The following is a 20,160-nucleotide window of genomic DNA, read 5'->3' as shown; positions in this document are numbered from 1 at the left end:
CTTTACCAGTTCAGGATGAACCGTAACAAAACTAGGTTATAGCCTGCCCTTCACGTTTTCAACACTCACCCTTCTCTCTTGCAGGCTTTACACCCAGCAGTCACACGGGGTCTAAATGCCATGTGCAAGCGCCAGACGTGGAAGAGTGGTCAGCTTTCATTTGCTGACAACAGACTTCTCACAATCAACATTTAAACTCTTCCACACACTGAAAACAAATGAGAACATTCCCAGCTCAGGGATTTCTGGGTTAAGACCAGACCTCGAGATGAAGTAAGCCAACCAAACTCTGCCAGATCTGGATATTGCCCATTCTTTTCAAGCTGCCTAATCCTGTTATGAAGTTAAGTTGTAACAGGGAATTTAAATCTTAAATACATGAGATACCGAGCAGGTTTTCAATCTCCTTTTCTGGTTCAAATCTCAGCTGATACCTATCAGTATATTTATACTGGATGAGATTTATACTAGACTACTTACATCTAACTGCAGCTCGTGAGCAAAAGCAAGGAAATAAAGGAAGGAAAATTACAGAGAGAGAAAGATATCTTTATATCAAGAATGGGACAAAGAACTACACCTAGACAGATAGAGAGCTTAAACCAATCTTCCTATAATTGGCCTGATATTGCCTTCAAAAGCTCTTTTAAGCATTGGCTTGTTGCTGGAACGTGTCCCTAGAGAAACAAAGCACAGCAATGCCAAAGACTCACTACCATGTTGCAGAGGATGAAACATGTCAATTTAAACTCAAAGATAGATTAAAACTCCTGGAAAGTGGGTAAGGGGAATTGCTTTCAGCTTCAGATTTTATTCTGCAAGCATAATTTAGTGCAGCTGATGTCACATAGTTTAGTAAAAAGCCGTTGGAATGGCGCACGCAAGCCTGAAAAACACTTCATGATGATCCTTACAGCCTGCAATTAGTAAAAGATGCTTGTGCTTTGTGCCTGTCATCTGCCGAAGAGCAGTTTACCCACAGGAGCTGACTCCTCACTTCTTTTCCCTCCGTAACTTTTCAGAAGATCCAAAGTTGAGCGTGCTCTCAGCCTCATCCTGGCTGGAGCAGGGACGGGATTGAGGAGAGAGCTTCAAAGGCTTCACTGAAGCAATCACAAAAGGCTCTTTCACGAACAGGTCTGAGCTAACAGGAAAGAAACAGCCCAAAACTGTGGGGAGGGAGGACTTTTTTGAATCCTTCTCTGGTTTCTGGAGCACGGCACGCTTTGCATGCCTGGTGCCCCTTCAAAACACTATGGAAGTGGCAGGCATCAGCACACAGTTATTCCAAGTACTGATGAAAGTGCTTTCCTGTAAGTCACCTTCTCTCCTGAGCAGCAGCCCAGGGATATGGCAGAGTGCTGACAGAAATTGTTGCTCAGGAGTCCCTCCTGCTATGATGACTTTGTTATAATCAGCTGCTGCCACTTTTGTTCTCCCCAAATAAAAGAGTATTACTGTCACCCTAATAATAACAACAACAAAATCTGAGGAAAACTGATTTTCCTTTTAAAATCCTGCCATAATTCATCACATACAGTAGTACAGAAACTTCTGGCTAATTAAACACTTCAGCTGAAGTAGGGTTTAGTGTCCCTGAGCTCCATCTATAAACATGAGCCAGAGCATTTTCCAGAACACCTCATGGTAGAAAGGAAGGAGGGAGCAGCCAAGGAGCAGATGCTATTACTCTGGTTACAAGGGAATCCAACACTTGACCAAGGGTCAGTGATTTATACCACAAGAATGTTAATGACTACCAGCACGAGTGTCCAGCTCTTTGGTGAGGTCCTTCCTATACCTTCAAAGGACACTGAATAGGTTTTCCTTGAAAGCTGGGAGTAACTACAGCTTGGTCTAACACATCTCAGTGCACTGGGATGATCTCCAGAAATTAGGACAGAAATTTCTGTTCCTGCACTTTCATCACTGTTCACAATGCAACCATAAACCCAGCCCCATTTCTACCTACTCCCTAATGACCACTGTAGAAAAACTCAGAAGGAATTAGCCTTCAATCCCAAAGGACAGCAGTCCTTTTTAAAACTCTGGTGTCAAGCAATTCCTAAGGGTGCAGGAACCACCCTTGTTTCTACACAGTCAGGACAGCACTCTTACACCTACCAATGTTAATCACTGTGAAATACAATTTTCTAGTTGTCAGAAAACTGCTAACAAAAACTGCTAACAAAAACTCCAAAGCAAGTCCTTACCTTAATGCCCCCAATCCTATGCTCCCCTTTGAACTCCTTGCCGTTTTTCAGCCAGTAGATGGAAGGAGTTGGGTTTCCACCCGCTGGGCATCGGAAGCGAACAGTGTTGGCGGCGGGAACTGCCAGCAGCTTCTTCTCCATCTTATCTGGCCGGGTCCAGAAGGGGACACCTGAGAAAGGAAAAGCCAAGTTGAACAGGCCCCTTTCTGCCACGGAGGATATCAGCTGGTGAGCAGATGCACTTGAGGAGGATTTGGCATGTGCGGAGTGACAGTTAAATTGCTACCTGCTGCAGTCAAGATAAAATGACACAGAAATGCTTTCGAGCTAAATGACTCTCATAGACATAGACACCGTGCCTGCATTTTGGTTTTGTGATGAAAGGTTCATGACCAGGTTCTTGTCTTGGTAATGCCAGTATAAATCTGAAGTGGCTGCTTTTAAATCAACAAGTAAGAGTTATCCCAGATCAGGATGAGAACCTGGCCTCAGCGTGTAAAAAGATACAGACAATAGTAGCCAAGAAGCATAAACAGCAGAGAGATGTTAGAACTGTAAAAGAATGCTGATGGGCCAGCAAGGGAGCAGAGAAAAAGTGTGAGCTCGGTGCACTGGAAAATGTTCCTCCTCAGTGAGTACAAACGTAGTACGGCCTCCTTAAGGGAAGAAAAAACGTGCCAGTGCCAAACTGGTTTATCATGTTTATGTTCTGTAAGTACCAGTGATTTTAGTTTTAAAGATTCATGTTACCTTTGAACAGGGATAAGTTTTAAAACACCAGTGTTAGCATGAGATACTTTTTATAATCTGCCTCAAGTACAGCTACGTTCCTTGGCTGTGTTACAAACATTACATATTAACTCCAAATTAAGGCAGCAGCAGCGGCAAACTCATTATACTGGGAAGAAAGAAAAAGTTTTTTTAAAAAAGCCTCCCGAGCTTTCATTTCTGCTTAAGGAAACACAGCAGAGCTGTACACGTTGTGTTTTCCCTGCCACATTGGGGCCACATCCAGCCTCCAAGATCTGTGCTCCACACCGAGGCAAAAACGAGATGGGGGCAATGTGTTTGGCAGTGGGGGGCAGTGTTTGGGCTATAAAATAGCAAAAAGGAGGCCAAGGAGGGTAAATGGCATCTCCTCCAGATGGGCAGGAAGCCCATGGAGCACCCAAACCCACCAACTGCAAAGACTTGTGTGCTTCTGGCCAAGACAAACTGAAGGATGCTGGCCCTTCAAGAACTGTCTTGGAGAACACGATGGCTGCCAAAGCTGTTGGGAAAGCATCACTGCTGGTCTCTCCTGCAGCAGTGACGATGCTCAGAATCACCACCACCCAGCCTCACAGCCCCATCTCAGTGTTATTCTGAAGCCTGTGTAATCCCCTTCCCTTTAATGACAAGTGCTGTACAATGTTTTACCTCTTGCTGAATCCCTCTGAGATGCACATGAGCTCCTCCTTTCTCCAGCACTCCCCAGGTGTACTTAGCCCTAGTGCATTTGGCTCCATGACACACGTCTGGTTGCAATTCCAGGTTAAGTCAGTGATGACCCCACTTTGGTTCAAGTCCCCAGTGTCCCCCACACAGGCTCCCTGCTGCACTCCAGCTCCAGGGATATTGCAGGCAAGGCCATACAGCTCAGCCAAGGCAATTTATACACCCACTCATTTTTAGCACCTGCGAACACCTCTTCTCGTGGTCCTCTCTCCTTGCGAAGCCCACTTGACCATGAGGACCTGGATGTCAGGAGCTACATCCAGAAGGCTCTCCACCTGCTATCGACATCGCTCTCATGTCTCATCTGCTTTCACACCTCTGCAACTGGACGTAGGTGCCTCAGTAACGCTGTCCCAGGGTTGGGACAGTACTCCCAGTACTGAGGGTTTGCATTTGCCCTCGGCCTGCCTTGCACAACGCTCCGTGATGCCTATCAGAGTCAGCCCCACGTATCAGAGGGATCTGCGCTCACCCATCCCGCGTACGCGCCTCATTTTTTAAACAACGAAACTGCTTAAGGGCCCTTTTCTTGCCAGGATGGCACCGGATACGGCAGGAGAACGGCTGGCACAAACAGCAACAAAAGGAGGAATCCCCGCAATTCCCATGCTCCTGCAAAATCCCAGCTACAAACTTTGCTGTAAACACATGACACACCCAGGGGAGGCCTCAAATACTGTGTGAAAATGTGGGCTAAACTGGGACATCATGTAGCCATCTACCATTCCAAATGGTAGAACTGCACAAAAACGGGAAATATATAAAAGAAAAATGTTAGAAGACTGGGTGCAACCCCTAAAGAAAGAGCAGGTCTTGATGGTAAAATGCTGCTGCTATCAGATAAACTGGAAAGGGCAGAAACCAAGCAAAGGCTGGGCAAAACCCCAGGCAGCAGCAGGGGAGTAAATGTGGAGGAGGACACTTGGGGTGGTGTTCTGAAGGCTGAAGAGGAGGGAGCTCCAAAAACCATGCTGGGAGATGTCTGGTCCCTGGTTTCTGAAGCATGGGCTGTTTTCTGTCTGCACACTTCCTTCTGGTGATGCACCCCGGTTTCCTGGGGACTTCACAGGGCTACAGGGGAGAGTTATGAGAAAGGCCAGGTATGGATGGAGAAGTCCTCCTTTGCTGCCACTAAGGAGGGCAGACAAATAACCTGCTGTTGGTTGTTTGATTAACATATCTGCCTACAATAAAATACATTTAATGGTGCTGGTGACACTCATCTGGGCACCAGGGTGTAACTGGATCACATGGTCACCTTGCCAGGACCAGGGCCCTCCTTGTCCTGTGCTTTTTGGGGCCCTTCCCCTTTCCACACCAGCTGTGTGCGCTGCAGGGTGATGTTTTACCACATTTTCTCACTCAAAAGATGAGTTTGAATCTCTCAGGAGACCCATCAACTCACTGGCTGCAAATGTTGTCACTGAAGCCAAGGGGGATTTTGCTATCAGACATCAGAGATGAGCAAGAAGGAGCCCAGGAAAGTTTCCAGCTGGGGATATTCTCCATATGGAGCAAAGGCAGGATTCGCTCCTGCCTCCTGCAATTAGACACAGCTTCTTCCCTGAGTGCTTTCCCTTCATTTGGGTGCTCTTCTGTCAGATTCAGGGCTTGCCAGGGCTGGGCACCCCTGGATTAATGTGCCAAGACTCAAACAGGGCACCGCTCTCAAGTCAAACTGGAACTGAAGAAAGCGTCTACACATTAAAAACAGTGCCTTTGTTCTCACTTGCAGGAGCAGCGAACAAAACGTCCCTGCTTTCGGTTTGCTCTGCCCCCTGAGTCCTTTCATTACCACTTTTTAAGGGGCTGAAAATGTTGCTAACTCTTCTTTTCAAGCAAAGCTTGCAAAGCTCCAGAGAGTTTTGGGAGCGGGAAAGGAGGAAGGATGAAAGACAGGAAAAATTTCTAGACTCACTCTCTCTAAATTAATTACCAGCAGCGGTTTTGCATGTGCAGGTGTGAAAAAAAAAAAGGGGGGGGGGGACCCACAAACATTATCACAGGCCCTTTCCCATCATCAAACACTAAGCCTGACGGTCTATTTTGTTCGTCAAAGACACCGGCCACCCATCCAACTGGAATGACCAATTAAAAAAAAACTGAGAGCGATACTTGGAATAATTAATACAACCGAGCGCTCATTTAGCAATTAGGAGCTGCCACCAAATTCTGTGGCAGACAGAATCAACCCTAATTGTGTAATTTCCCCAGCTGACGCCTCCTAGGACACAGCCAGATTTAATTGGAGATTATAGGGGCTCTCTGAAGGTGCTGGGGCTGCGCAGTGGGGGCTCCAAACAAACAGATACAGAGGGGTAGGGAGCACTGGGGCAGAAGTGCGGTGTATGAAAAGGGAGTTTTGTTTTTGTTTCAGGGCCAGGAAAAACAGCTGTAGAGAACAGAGGAATTGGAAAGCCTCTTTTTGCAAAGGCGGGTGGGTCATGGTTTGTGACAAGGTTGCAACAAACGGGCTGATGATTTGAAGGGGCTGAAGTTCCTCCTTATACTTTTCTGCTGCCCATCCCTAAGGGATGCCCTGTTTCTGTACTGCCCCTCAGAGAGGAAGCTTGAAGGAGGGTGAGCAGAGCAGGGCACTCCATGTGGAAGGCTGGTCTGCATGCTCTCCAAGAGTTTTTGAACCAAATATTAATTTCTTTTAGGACAAATTTCCTCTCATCCTCTTGTTTTAGTATTTCCAGCTCATCAAAACCTTACAATTTAATAATATTGGCTTCAAACTCATGACACTTTGGCAACCAGCTTTCCAAGCTCTCCATTATATGAGGATAAGAAACTCTCTCGAGGAACACAATTAAGACAGAAAATTAACTTATCTTCGCAAGGGGCCAGGACACAAGGATGTTATTCAGTGATGTACTGTATGGCAACACCCAGTGAGCCAGTCCTGGATGATTTAACTACCCCTAAACATGAAACACTATCAGTTATACTGACTATATGATCTTTAAGGTCCCTTCCAACCCTAACCAATTTTTTTTTTTGCATGAAAGTGTGTTTGTTGCCTTTCCTGTTGCCTTCTAACTACTGACTGGCTATGTCTGACGGCCATGCAGGGGCTCATTCACCTCATCAGTAGGGCACATTTTGCCACAGGAGATGGGGGATCCCATCTCTCTCTCCTACAGGAGATGGGCTGTCCAGTGGACATGGCACTGGCTACGCTGTGTCTGCCTGCCTGGGATGGTCCTGCAGCCCCTGTTCCAAGTGGGATGTCCCAACAGTGGTGGTACCAGGGTTAACAGCATGGCTGCCCAGATTGAAGAGATCTGCGAAGGTCAAGTGGAGGATGTGATGTCAAAGAAAGCAACATGAAGCGCATCCATGTCACTAAATGCCATGAGATCTCACCACACAGACGCATTAAGCTAATCAACCATTTTTAAAGCAGAAGAGAACCCAACTTTTACAATGACACCCTTGAGCAAAGCCAGCCATTGCCTTCAGGTCTAAAAAAAGAGACAGCCCGAAGTCAAGAAGACCCAGAAAACAGGCTATAAATACATGCAGAGAAACGTGTGTTTTTCCTTTTCAGTGAAGAAAAACGTCTTTCTGTACCATAAACCAGCTGATGTTTTGTGATACCTGTTGCTAAGAGATCGAGTTCTCTACAAACCACATTAAAAAAATGTACTGAACGATTAGTTGTGCTCATGAGGAGCTGCTCTGCAGCAGGAACAAATCCTGACCAAACCAGACCTTCCCTATGCCTGCATCTTGTTTCAGAAGGCATCAGGAGCCCTGAGCAGCTCTGCAAAGGTGCTTGTCACCTCCCAGGGGCCGGTCCTTAATTAGAAGCTATCAGAAAACCACTAACTGCTGCTGATGGGTCTCCTGGCACTGAAACTTATCATTACTGTCCACATACTGTATGACAGTGCTATGAACTCATTACATTTGAAAGAGTCCTGCATGTCCAACACTACGGCCAGGAGAGATTTTCCAGTCATGTTGAACTTTTGCCAGTGTACATAGCTGATTAGGAGTTCAAATACAAGACATTTATTTATTAAAAACACAGGCAGCTCACTTTGCAGAAATATAAAGAGCAGAATAAAATGCAATGCTAATGCCTCTGAAGCATGTAATGATCCTGATTAATGCTATTGCAGTTAAAGAATCCAGCAATAGGATTGAAAGAGATTCAGAGTTAAAGCACCGAGAGGCTCTGTCCTGGGACTCCCTTCCCCAGACGAGCAAAAGAAAAAGCCAGTAAATTCAAAGGGGTTGCTCTCTCTTACGGCATCAGTAAATTTGGCCCTTGACTAGTGTAAATTTTATCCTCTGACTCCAGCCAAGATGCTGGTAAGGACCAGAATCAGAACAGTTAAAAGTAAAGCAGTCCAAGGTTTGAAATGGTGCAACACGCATGTAATGTCAGTGTAGTATAAAAAAAAAAAAAAATATTGTAACAGGGTTTGTCTGGATTTGCATGCAAGGAGGATTAATAACTACTCATCAATTCAAATTTGCAGCCTTAAGGCTCCAAAATACACTACTGCTGCTGTAGGATTCCACAGCAGCTATACCACTCTGGCAGCTATTTCTAAATTTTTAGATAAACATCATCATGGTACCACCCTAAGGTCACTAACTTCAACACAAAGAAAGAGCTGCTGTCCAACCACACAAACATCCAGATGAGCTGTACCAGGTGGGAGCCACATCCCCTTGAAAGAAAAGGCCTCTGTAAGCCAGAAAAACAAATTACCTGTATCTTCTGACTCATCGTCGTCATCTTCATCATCACCCGACGAAGGGGAATCTGGGAGAAGACAGAAAAAGAAGTGAAGCAGAAAGAGGGTGGTATGTGGGGACATCATGCTGGATGACACTGTTAAGAGTCATGATGGGTTCCAGCAAGGGAGGACAATCAAGTGATGGGTCATCCTTCCCTGCAGCTTCACCAGCCTATCCCTCCAATACTGCCAATGACAGCTAGCCAGGAGCTTCCTGAACTGGGAGAGGCATCATGAGTTTGCCAGTGCTCTGCAGCCAGAAACCAGGGTCCCATGCCAAATACTTCTTTCTGTGTGAAATGCTCTTTTAATAAATACAAAAGATATTCCAAAATGGAAAGTTTCTTTTTGCAGAACAAGCTGTCTGACTGCCTTTTTTTTTTCCCCTCTAGCATTCACTCTGAAGACTTTTTATTTTGCCATGTCTCAAAGCTACAGGTCAGCATTTCTAATTCACTTTCCCTGCATTTTTCTTTTAACTCAGTATGCCCCTGCCATGTCTCCCTTCATGAATTCCTTGTTCAACCACTAAGACCAAAGCTTTTGAACTTCTCCTTGCAATCAAACCTCTTTCTCCATTGACATTTTGATGGTTACTCCATGAACCAGTTCCCTTGGATTATACTCCTCCCACAGAGGCACCTTGAGGCTGTAACTGAATACAGGTTAACAGGTGGGAATTTTCCAGCTGCATCTTTCCAAAACATCCTGAACTGTTTCTTTTAGTGTGGTCCAATATCTCACCTTCTCCAAGCTGTCCACAATAAAGTTTCAGTCCCTCTTCCCTTCACCTCAATGACTACTGTAAATGTAAATCCCATTATCAAACAGCAGCTTAGTGTTTGATTTCATTTACACTATTTAGTACAGTTCAGTACTGTACTCAATCTTGAAGATTTAACATCGCTGACTTTATATAATCTCCAGGAATTTCCCTTTTAAATAAAGGCAAAATGCTGTCAACCCAGCAGCCTTTATATTCTGAGACAGTGGTAAAAGAACTTGGCCTTAAACACTAGAAAACAGGAAGCTTTCTGGGTGCTCAACATGTGGCCAGAAATGTAAAGCACTACTTTAGATCAAGCCAGGCAGAACATCCTTTATTTTGAGATGCACTTGAGTTTTCTGCTGTTCTCCGACCGGCTCGGTGGAGGTAAAAATGCAAAGGGGAAAAAAAAAAAAGGAGGGGAGGTGAGGGAGGAGGAGGGGAAAAAAAGAAGGAAAGGCAACAACAAATACTTTTTCTCTGCAGAATCTGGAAGGACCTTCCAGACATATATTCACCATCCACAGAATCAAGCAACACAGGAGCCATCTCCCTGCCTTAGACTGCAGGGGTGCATCGTGCTTTGCACCTTTGGCAAAGTCTCAAAGACGACTTCAAGCACGTATCTTAACTGCAAATCCACAGCTGAGGTCCTGCTGGCAGCAGAACTAGGGAAATGCCATGGGGCTTGCTGAAAGTGAAGTGGATGTTTAGGTGTTTCGGCTGATCCAGCAGGTTTACTCAAGTCCTGGCGAAGGCAGACACCGAGCCAAATCCCCACCAGCACTGACAGAGGAACCAGCACATTCTCAGCTCTGCACTCTCAGATTTGGTTACCCATATATTAACATGTGATTAAAGTTTACTTCTGCTTTCCAATGAATCCATCATGACCAGGGAGTAGAATCAATTTTTTAACCTAATTCAAAAATATTTTCACAAGGTCGAGGGAAGTCTTTGACCCTACTTGTGTTTAAGATAAGAGGTGCAGCTTAAATGTTAAGACCAAATATCCCATGTTCATAGCTACTGTCCTATTCAGGTTACTGTAACATCACCTTTTTCAAAAGGTGACTAAAAATTATAAGCTATTTGTTTATCATTTACTTTAATAGCAATCTTTTGCAGAAGTTGTTGAGTATTTGCAAGAACTGCTAGATTATACTCTCAAAAGGGCATTAATTACGAACGGAAAGGGGCTTAATTTGTTTAGTCACCTGTTCTGTAATGTTTACCCTTGGGCATTTTGAAAGTCTGTTGGCTGGTACCAGCCTGCAGTCCGTGCTCATCACACGGATGCTGCTTTGCACTAAATCTAAAGGCTGTTCTGTGCATGAAATGGTTGGAGAAATGGAGCTTCTGCCAGCAGGGCTGGAGATCAGTTTGGGCATGCAGCCTCTACATGTGATCCTCTTCAAGTGCTCAGCTTTTAAGGGGACAGTACGTTTACTTTTGTAAACTAGCAAACCACTCAAGCCCTTGTCTGTCAAGGGAGGCATTTTAAAGAGACCAAAAACTTTAAAGAGGTTAATCAGCCTGGTTCTCTCAGCCCTGAAATGCCAGCTCCAGCATCTCCTTGCTCTACTTCCAGCATCGAGCATCTCACTGTGCACGATGAAGAACAGTCAATTTGTTGCAGACTCAGATCTCATGGTTCTGTGTAGGAAAATCCTGGTATGCCCCTGGTATCTGGAAGCATCTCTGAAAATGGAACTTACAGGTAGATCGCTATTCTAAACACGCCTAACCTAGTTTTACTCACTTAGGAAAACACATTAGAGCAATTCCAGTTTGTTAGTACAGATTTAAACCACTTTAACACAGAAAACAACTCCGGTCCCAAACATCGGGTATCCCCCTAAACACCCGACCAGACACCTGAGCTAATTGCTTGGCGTTACCTTTAAGAATCAGGAACACAAACCACAGATCTCCGATAACAATCTCATCTCTGCAGTGCCACACTGAGCAATCAATACTAATTATGAAGAAATATCTGAGCATATGAGAGGCGCCACTATTGCCACAGAAAGCAGGGCTTCAAAGTTTAAAACGAGTGCTGCTGACAGCTAAAACAGAGACTCCCACATTACCAGCACTTTGGTGGTAATGACAGTGGGCTAATAGAATCAAAGACTCATAATGCTGTCAGAAAGCAGGTTCAGGTTACTCTCTAGTTCTTAAGCTGTTATTAGCTATTATTAGCAAAGAGGAAAAATACAGGGGCTTAAACTTTTTAAAAGCAGAGGATTATCAGTCCTTCCACTATTAAAAACAATTTCTCACTTTACGAACTTTTGGGGCTGGCAGCTGTTTCATTTGAGCGTGTAACCAGCTGCCCTCTCCTGCCTCCCTGCTGCCCCTTGAACTCAAAAGCATTTTAATGTCACTTAGAAAAAAACAGAGAGAGCAACATTTCTAACAACCTGCAGTTCCTTGGATAGTTCCAATAATCGTACCTAGTTAAAGAAAGCCTTTCAAGGGCCAAATACTTCTTTAACCATTTAATTGATATGACCTTGAAGCATTCACAGCAATCTCCAGTAACATTCAATGAAAAGCAGATGTTGGTAAAGGCTTGCTGAAACAAGCTTTTATTCTCACGATGGTTTGATTCTCTTACACAAAATCCTATTGCTGGCACGAGAAAGCTCTTTATGGAGTGGATGCGATTCACAATCACAAACATCTCTGTGTTTGGTTTTCAGACAGAGACCATTACTTTTTGAGGGAACTCAACTTTTGGAGGAAAGACCTACTATTCAAGGATGCTTGAAAAAGCTCCCAACAGCACAAGGGCAAAGGAAGGTTTTCAAAACCTTAGATTCACAAGGGGCTAATTCTTCTGAAAACTCAGGCTTCTAATCCGTGTGATCAGAAGGTCTTCTATCTGCTCGCAGATGCAGAGTATGCACATGATGAGTATCCATCTACCAGTGCATCAGCCTGAAATCATGGAGATGACCTTAGCTATCTGGAAACCACAGATTTTTCTGGCACTCTCTGTTTAGTGACCCAGGCTTGGGCAGCTTGTAGCTGTTCTGCCCTATTGTCCTGATGATGAAAAATGCGGTCAAGCAAATGACAGCATGTGCTTTGCTAACACAGCACTTGTTTGCGGTATATGAATCCCAACAAGTAACTTTGATGAAGCACTTCTTTGAGATACACAGAGTTTACAGATAAGCTACTTCTGAAACAACTACCAACTTGTGATAACAGATGGAGGGAAGTTTTATCAGTTACAACAGAGAAACAGCTTTCAGGAACCCTGAGTTTTTACATATAATTCTGCCACTGATTTGTCACAGAAAGTGGAAAATGTCATTTAACCTTCCTGAGCCACAGTTCATTCACTCACAAAAGACTTCAAAGGCACATGTAGCATTGCATCTATTTGAGTGTTCAGGGGGATTTGGGGTTTAATCTGACTAGCCCCGTTTCTAAGTCTCTCTCAGTATTAACATCAAGCTTTAACATTTGGTATGGACACACAAGCATTCTTCAATTGGTTTGTCAGTCTAATCACTGTCAGGAGTTACCAAGAGGTAGAGACCTACCAAGTACAGAAACACCACAAATCACCATCTGTGCTGAACATGTGAAAGGGTGAAAATAAAATCAAAAATTAAAAAAAAATCAAAAATTAAAAAAACACTGAGACAGCTGTATTTCTGCACATACCTGTAACTCTGACTGTAAAGTTTCCCAGGACTTCGTTGGAATGCCTTGGCTTGCAACTGTACAGCCCCGAGTCATCATATGACACATTGATTATCTTCAACAGTTTTTGTCCAATATGAGTTCTGTTGGTAGGTGAAATCCCAATACCATCTTTAAACCAGAAAACAGACACAGAAGAGCCTTGGGTGTTACAGGAAAGTTCAATGGTATCTCCATTTCCAAACACCAGCTCTTCCAGAAAGGCGGTCTCGCTCCTCAAGTATTCTGCAAATGGAGAAAGAAATGGAAATGAATAAATAAGAGCAAGTATCAAGAGACAGAAAGAGCATTTAAAAAAGAAACATCTTATATTTGCCCTACTGATGCTTCCATGGGCCCAGACCTTCTCCTTGCCAGAGGTGAGCCTTGCCTGCCCCAGGCAGGTAGCAATGGCAAAGTGGCAACTGTGACACTCCAGTCAGGTCTCTGCCTGATCCGCAAGGACGGATTTACCCCTGCAGTGACCAAAACATGGCCACCCCACCAGGTGCATCACAACAAACAGCACAGACCTCTGCACAGGGTCACCGCAACACCCAGGGCTGTGTGTGGGGAGAGGTGATCTGGCAGAAGTGTGTGCTGACAAGTTCACAGCTCAGCCTCTGGACCTCCGTTTGTTTATTCCGGTCAACCTGTCTACAAACCCTGTGAGGCCCAGCAAGGAGCAGAACTGGGGACAAACCAAATTTCTCAGCTGACTCTGGGTGACCCAAAGGCAATGCCTGTGGGCTGAAGAAAACGTGGAAGGCTGGACAGAAAACGCAGGCTGGAATAGGTAAAACAAATGAAACCACCACTAGCTACCTGCTAAAGTTACTCTCTGTGCAACAAAGAAGTGCAGAACCAAAGACATATTCATAGGTTATAATTTTGCTGTGAAATCAATGCAATTACAGCAGCTACGAATACCTGAGGATGTATTATTGGCTTCAAGCTGCTCTTTTGCCTTGAAGTAAAAGAGCTGGAGCATGCTATAAGAAAAAAATGTACTGCTTTTCTTGTCATGCACGTTTTTATTCTTGTCTAAATGCAAAGATTAAAAATATTAAAATGTTTCAGTCAATAGCATGGAAGGGTAGAAATAAAGAATTCTGGGAGCCTGAAAATGTGGTATTTCATGGGAGGTATCGTCTCGCAGGAGGCAAAGCCCACACTCATTGGGGTTACAAAGAACCTTTCCTCCGATACCTCGGCAGCAATTCCAACTCAAATATTTTAGGGTTTGGCCAGGATTTTGAGGTATTCATACAGTCAAAGGTTTGGAGTATTGGGTTTTGGTTGTTGTTTTTTGTTTTTTTTTTTTTTTTTTTTTAACACAAAATTTTCCCTGAAAGCATATGCTTTCAGTAAATCAAAAAAGAAAGACTGAGCTTCATCCAGCATCTCCTTCCTATCAGACCAGCACTCATTGCAACATTGAGTGTTCACCCATGGTGTCTTCCCAACTGCGCTATATCTTTGGGGAAAATATGGTTGAGAAACATTCTGGTTTAACTGTTCAAGCTTTTTCTTCCTTCCTCTAGACTATACAGATTTTTTCACTGCTACCAACTTTGGCTTCAAATTAAAAAGCCCTGTGTACAGTTTCACACTTGCAGGACTCGGTACTGTCTAACTTTGTTGACTCTGATGGAACTTCTTGCTAATTTCATCTGCTAGGAAACAAACCCCACACAGCTGCACAATCCCTCCACCCTAAACACACCGTTTTACCAAAGCCGTTTGCCAAACGATCAAGACTTGTATATTTTGGCTTTTGTATTATAAACCTACCGAACAGGAACAAGCCCAGACGAAGCACAAGCCAGACTGTACTGCTTAGCCATTTAAAAGCAAAGAACTCTTTCTTTAAAACCATAGTTAACCCTGGGTTAATGACAAAGCAACAAACTATTTTTATAAAATGTATATAGGGAATGCTGAAACGAAGAGGAAGGTCACTTTAGACTCAGCAGATGAACTGGGTTCTCAAGCTTCTTCTGTGGAATGAAGCATCATCTCTTGTTTCTGACAAGTTTATTTTGGCATCTCTACCCTCAATGGTCCCAGTTATGTCCAGCAGATACTGTGATGCAAAGTTCGGTCTTTGTGCCTTTACTCCTACTGACCAGAAATAATATCTGGAAATATGTAGCGGTGAATTAAAAGGAGAATGGGTTTAATCTGACTTCTCTAAACTGTCTTTCAAATTTCAGTTTATGTGTCTATACCTTAAAAAGTAAACAGGACCTAAACTGGAGACCTCCACAAAGTATTTAAATGTGCACTCAAATGCTTTTAAGCACTTTGCCCAACTGTGACCTTGGAGAACAAAATGTTACTGTCATTCCTTATATAGCTTTCAAATACAGAGATAAATCCAAAAGCGTAGACAGTCTCATTTCCATGCTGAAAACAGCTGGAGTTTAGAGCAGGGAACCAGAGCTCACATCTCTCACAGGGTGCCCAAAGTCCAGCACCTTCTTCCTGCCTTCCAGCTGCAAGTGCCTCATGTTTCCCACACCTTTTCCCCAAGAGACACCAAGACATGAAGGAGCCATGAAGTTGCCCCCTCTGAGGTCAAGTATCCAGCTACAAGGAACTGGAAGGGGACACAGCCAGGACAGCTGGCCCCAACTGACCCAAGGGATATTCCAGACCATATGACATCATAAGGCTCAGCAATAAAACTGGCTGATAGAGGTGGAAGGGTATAAATAACCAGGGAGTTAACTCATGTAGGGGTTGCAGGAGCCCACTCTGCCACTTACCAGCAGAGCAGGGATTAACATGTTTGCAGCTTTAACGGGTTCTTTGAGAGAAGGTAGTAGTCTGGGTTATGGGCTTCCAAGATATGACTAAAATTTAACCATTTATTCATTTAGTCAAGGTAATAATGAGTTCAGAATCACCAAGAGACGCATCTGATGAAGATCAGCTTTTGCAGCATCATCACTGCTGCTTGTAGCAAATACACTACAGAAAAAGAGGCAATTTTTAAGCTGTTCAGAAGAGCAAAAAGGCAGCAGCCAGCTGGAAAACACCTTCCACAATGAGGAGCCGTTGGCCCAGTAAAGCTAAAATGTTTTTGTATGTATTCACTTATAAGGATAAGATACTTCATCTCTGTAGCTGCTTGGCTCATCCCAGCGATAATTCACTTTCTGTGTGGTTTGCAGCTCCAAGTCCTTAAGTGTGTCAGTATTTCCATCAGCTGTCTGCTCCTCTTGACATCAATACTTGATTCTGGCTGAGCCTGGAAATGTTTTATTTTTATTTTAATGCATGCAGCTACGCAGCTCTCAAGTTTATTTTTCAGGCATGAAAGGATGAGGAGGTGGAGGGTGGTGAGCTGGGCTGCTTATGGCCCCAAAAAACTCTAAATCAACCTAGGGCCTGGTTGGTGCCCTCCTCAGTGTTAGGGACTGCTTCCAGGTGCTGCTGCACTACTGCTGCTGGGGACTGCTCGGGGGCAGCAAAGGCCCATAGTGCCTCTGGGAGGCTGGGTGGGGTGAGGGGTCCAACGCCACCTCACAGGGTGATGGCCACAGGACATTCCATCCATTTGTTTCTCTTCACCTGTGTTTTTTCCCCTGCAATAGCCTCCCACAACCCTGCTTTGCAAAACACCAAAGGGTTCAGGAGCCTCCCAAGGAACTGCTCTGGTGGGCTGCATGCATCCCCCACCATCATCCTTCTCCTTCATCCTGCAGCAGTGGAACATTCACCACACAACTAAAACCCCACTGGGACTCTCCTCCACTGAGGGCTCGAGGCACATGACTTTCAGTACCACCAGTAAGAGATTCCTCACACTACCCTGAACCCTGGCAATCCCCGAGAGGCTTTTCAGGGTTGCTTCACAGCCCAGTCCTGGAATGGACTCAGGCTCATTTCTAAGCGGATCATATTTTTCCCTTTTCAAGCTGGACAAGCTGTATTTGGCATGTTAACAAGCAGAGAGACAGCAGTGCTCCACGCATTTCTCTCTTCAGGTTAATTTGAAAACGTTTCTTGTTCTATGTATTTTATTGCACCAAATCCACCGTGACAGGATACATTATAGGATCACAGAGCAACAGCCATGCCAGAGAATTCTCCTGTTGAGCTTGTTACCCTGTTCCCAGGGGGATCACGGGAATTCAGTCACTGAGCTGGTGAATAATTGCTGGAGGGGTACAGAAATCTCCAGCATCAGTGGGATGAACACAGTCATGACGGCAAAGAACATGCAGGCTATCTCCAGGGCCAGACCGGCACTGCTTTATTCTACATAAGTGTCCTACCTAGCCCACAGAATTATTCACTCAGTGAATAATATTCAAGTGTTTTTTTCACAATACCTGTGTGTCTGTTCCTGGGATGGAGCTGCTTCCCCACCTCACATTGGGACTTCTGCACTGGGAAGTGCAAACTCCAAAAGGGAAATAAAACACTTTTTTTTTTTGCCAAACATTGTTCATTTTGTACCAGTTTAAATTAAAAAAGCAGCCAGGAAGGGCGACAAGTGGCCCCAGTGCCACCTCCCCACAAGAACCATGCCATGAATGGGAAACTGTGCCACAACCCCATTCCCTCTGTCTCCCCAGAGAGGCAGACGGGCCCCGGAGGAATATTAAAAACCACCAAACCAGCCCCAGGCCCTGCACCACTGCAGCCCCTGTGAGAGGTGGGCATGATAAGATCGTGGGATCACCTGTTTACCCAAGAACCTGCCTTCTCAGGGCAGATAAGACCGAGGGAGCGGCCTCCAAGCCAAGAGAGCTCACCTGAAGTCACTGCATACCCTCACTGCACTGCGGGGAGCTGACAGGGTATTTTTTTTATATGTACTTTTGGCAGTACTTTAAGCAAGGTACAGCTTCCCCTCCTTCCTGCAGCAGCTATGATGGTGCCAGTGGTGGAGCATCCCTGCCTGGCTATGGCCCTGTTGTCCCAAAGGGCATCTCATAACCTGGCACAGAAAAATATAATATATAAAATACATACATAACATTATAGATTTTGTGTATATTATATGTTACTAGAAGTATTTGACAAAATACACATCCTGTCTTCTCTCTTTCCCCCATTTTCTTCCCTTCTGAGGTCAGGACCCCTCTCGCAGCACACTTCCCAGAGTCAGGCTGCAGCTGTTCTGGGAAGAAGGGCTCTGGCAATCCCAGCAGCACAGGAGGATGCTTTGCAGAAGCAGTATCATCTCCCAGAATGGTGTTCTTCTGGGTTATCTCCCCTGCTCAGTGGGGTTCACACCCAGAAATAAAATACTGCAAAGAATAAAACACCTGGCTGTATCTGTAAAAGCCTAAACTGACAGAAGAATGTGTCTTTAGGAAATCGTATCTTAAAAAAGGGTTTGCGTCCATTATTTCACAGAACCAGAGAACCACAGAATGATTTGGGTTGGAAGGGACCTCCAAAGATCATGTAGTTCAACCCTCCTGCTACGGGCAGGGACACCTTCCACTAGACCAGGTCACTCAAAGGCACCACTTCATCTTTCACCTATTGCAGATAATTGCTTGGAGGGAGGCAGTTTTCCTAGAAGAGCTTAAAATAGCTTTCCTAATAACAATAATAATAATAATTCAAAGAAGACTGTCTATACTGTATTACCACTGCAGTAGCCTATGCAATTGTTACAGGACAACTTTTCTTCCAGAAACATTAACAAGTAAGTGTGCTGCTCTGCATTACAACCCTGTGGGGGGGGGGTTCTTAAATCTGTTTTAGGAGAAAAGCAAACTTTTTTCCTAGAGAATTAGCAGAACAATAACCAGGTTTAGTTCTGTCATACGCAGCTTTCTTTATAAACAAGAGATTATGGAAAGGAATAAAAAAAAAAAAAAAAAATCTCTAGTGTTTAGCTTGGCTATCCCCGACAGAGACTTTGGAAGAGCTTCCAGAATGGAAAAAGCAGATGTTGCAAATCTGCCTTATCTACAGAGCAACTGTTGACTCTGTTGTGCAAATCCTAATTTACATCTGCATGAAAGGTTTCAGAGATTAAATGGCATTCAAGAAGGAATATTAGCTTTTCTCCCTCCCTCCAGCCCTTCTTTGAATGGATTTACTACTGGCAATTAGCTTTCTGTTCCATCGGCCAAGTAGAAAACAGGATTCATCAGGACTCTACAGTATCCTCCTTTTAATGGACTGTTTTCTCAGATCACCCAATTCAGATGCTGAGAGTTAGAAGAAATAAATCGTCACAAAGCTCAAACAGTTACAAAAACACTTTGGCCAGAAGGATTTCTCTCTGACACTTAGAAAGTCCTCAGCAGGACAAAAAAACCCGCCAGAGAACAAATCAAAGGGGTCTCCTGGCTACACCTAAAAAAATGAGAATGTAAACCCCCCCAAGAGGCACAAAACTTTGGTTGCTGCTAAGAGGCCAGAGCCAGTCCCAAGCACAGCCTTCAGCTGGAACTTTGCTGCCTTAAAGGAACAGTGATGGGGAATTTTCCTTAAAATCTGTCCAGACTGTATAATCACTTTCCTTGGTTCCCCACTCAAGACACGAAACAGGGAAGCAACCACCACTCATACATACCTAGGTAGCTCAGAGTCCTGCACGTCATTTTTTTAACAGAAATAAAAGAACTGATATGAAACGTTCTGCACTTCATCGGTGGTCCCTGAAGACAGGGAGCAGCAGGTGGGAGGCAGCATGGGGACGGCTGAGGTCCCCAGGCTACGAAGTCTTTGTGCTTTCCTCCAGGAGGGCAGTGATGAGCTGCACCAGTTCTCAGCAGCCCACCCTCACGGCAGGGATGGCATCAGCCCCAGGCTGGCACGATGAGCACATCCTTGCAGCTGTTTGCCTACATCTCACACAGCCCACCTCACCCAGCCGCGGTGGCCAAACTGTGGTCAACCCAGACCGCTCCCTGCTCAAGGCAGAGTGACGGGACACCCGCTGGGGCTGGTCCTTGGTGGAGCACAGGAGACTGTGTTGTCATCCTTTTGGTGTCTTCCTTTTGTTGCTTCTGGAGAACGGTGGCCAACTTGGCCTCAGCTTTTGCACAGCACAGCAGGGGCATCCCAGCTTGATGCTGACAGACAGATCCCACCACAAAACTGCCGGTGTTTTACATTCCTGCTGCACATGCCTGAAGAAGTCCAAAAAAACCTCAAGTGTTGCAGCAAGCAAGCAGCTACCACAAGCCCTTTCAAAGCCAGTGGTGGCAGCTTTGGAAACTGAGGCACGGAATGAGGTTTC

At 44.8% G+C, this 20,160-nt stretch overlaps 1 protein-coding gene across 6 annotated transcripts in view; it reads right to left on the bottom strand.

Annotated features, from left to right (window-relative positions):
- Positions 1 to 20,160, bottom strand: part of FGFR3 (fibroblast growth factor receptor 3) — a 55,876-nt gene that overhangs the window by 21,436 nt on the left and 14,280 nt on the right. For all 6 annotated transcript variants that reach the window (XM_050338193.1, XM_050338194.1, XM_050338195.1 and 3 more), the window contains exons 3-5: positions 12,921 to 13,184; positions 8,443 to 8,496; positions 2,214 to 2,383 (exon numbers count right to left, since the gene is read on the bottom strand). In XM_050338193.1, the coding sequence (XP_050194150.1) occupies positions 2,214 to 2,383; positions 8,443 to 8,496; positions 12,921 to 13,184 (488 nt within the window). The remainder of the gene's footprint in view (positions 1 to 2,213; positions 2,384 to 8,442; positions 8,497 to 12,920; positions 13,185 to 20,160) is intronic.

This window comes from Myiozetetes cayanensis, unplaced genomic scaffold (genome assembly GCF_022539395.1).
Source record: "Myiozetetes cayanensis isolate MyiCay16 unplaced genomic scaffold, myiCay2020 scf7, whole genome shotgun sequence".
Lineage (NCBI taxonomy): Eukaryota > Metazoa > Chordata > Aves > Passeriformes > Tyrannidae > Myiozetetes > Myiozetetes cayanensis.
Note: the sequence above shows the minus strand (reverse complement) of the source record. Positions and strands in the feature narration are given on the sequence as shown.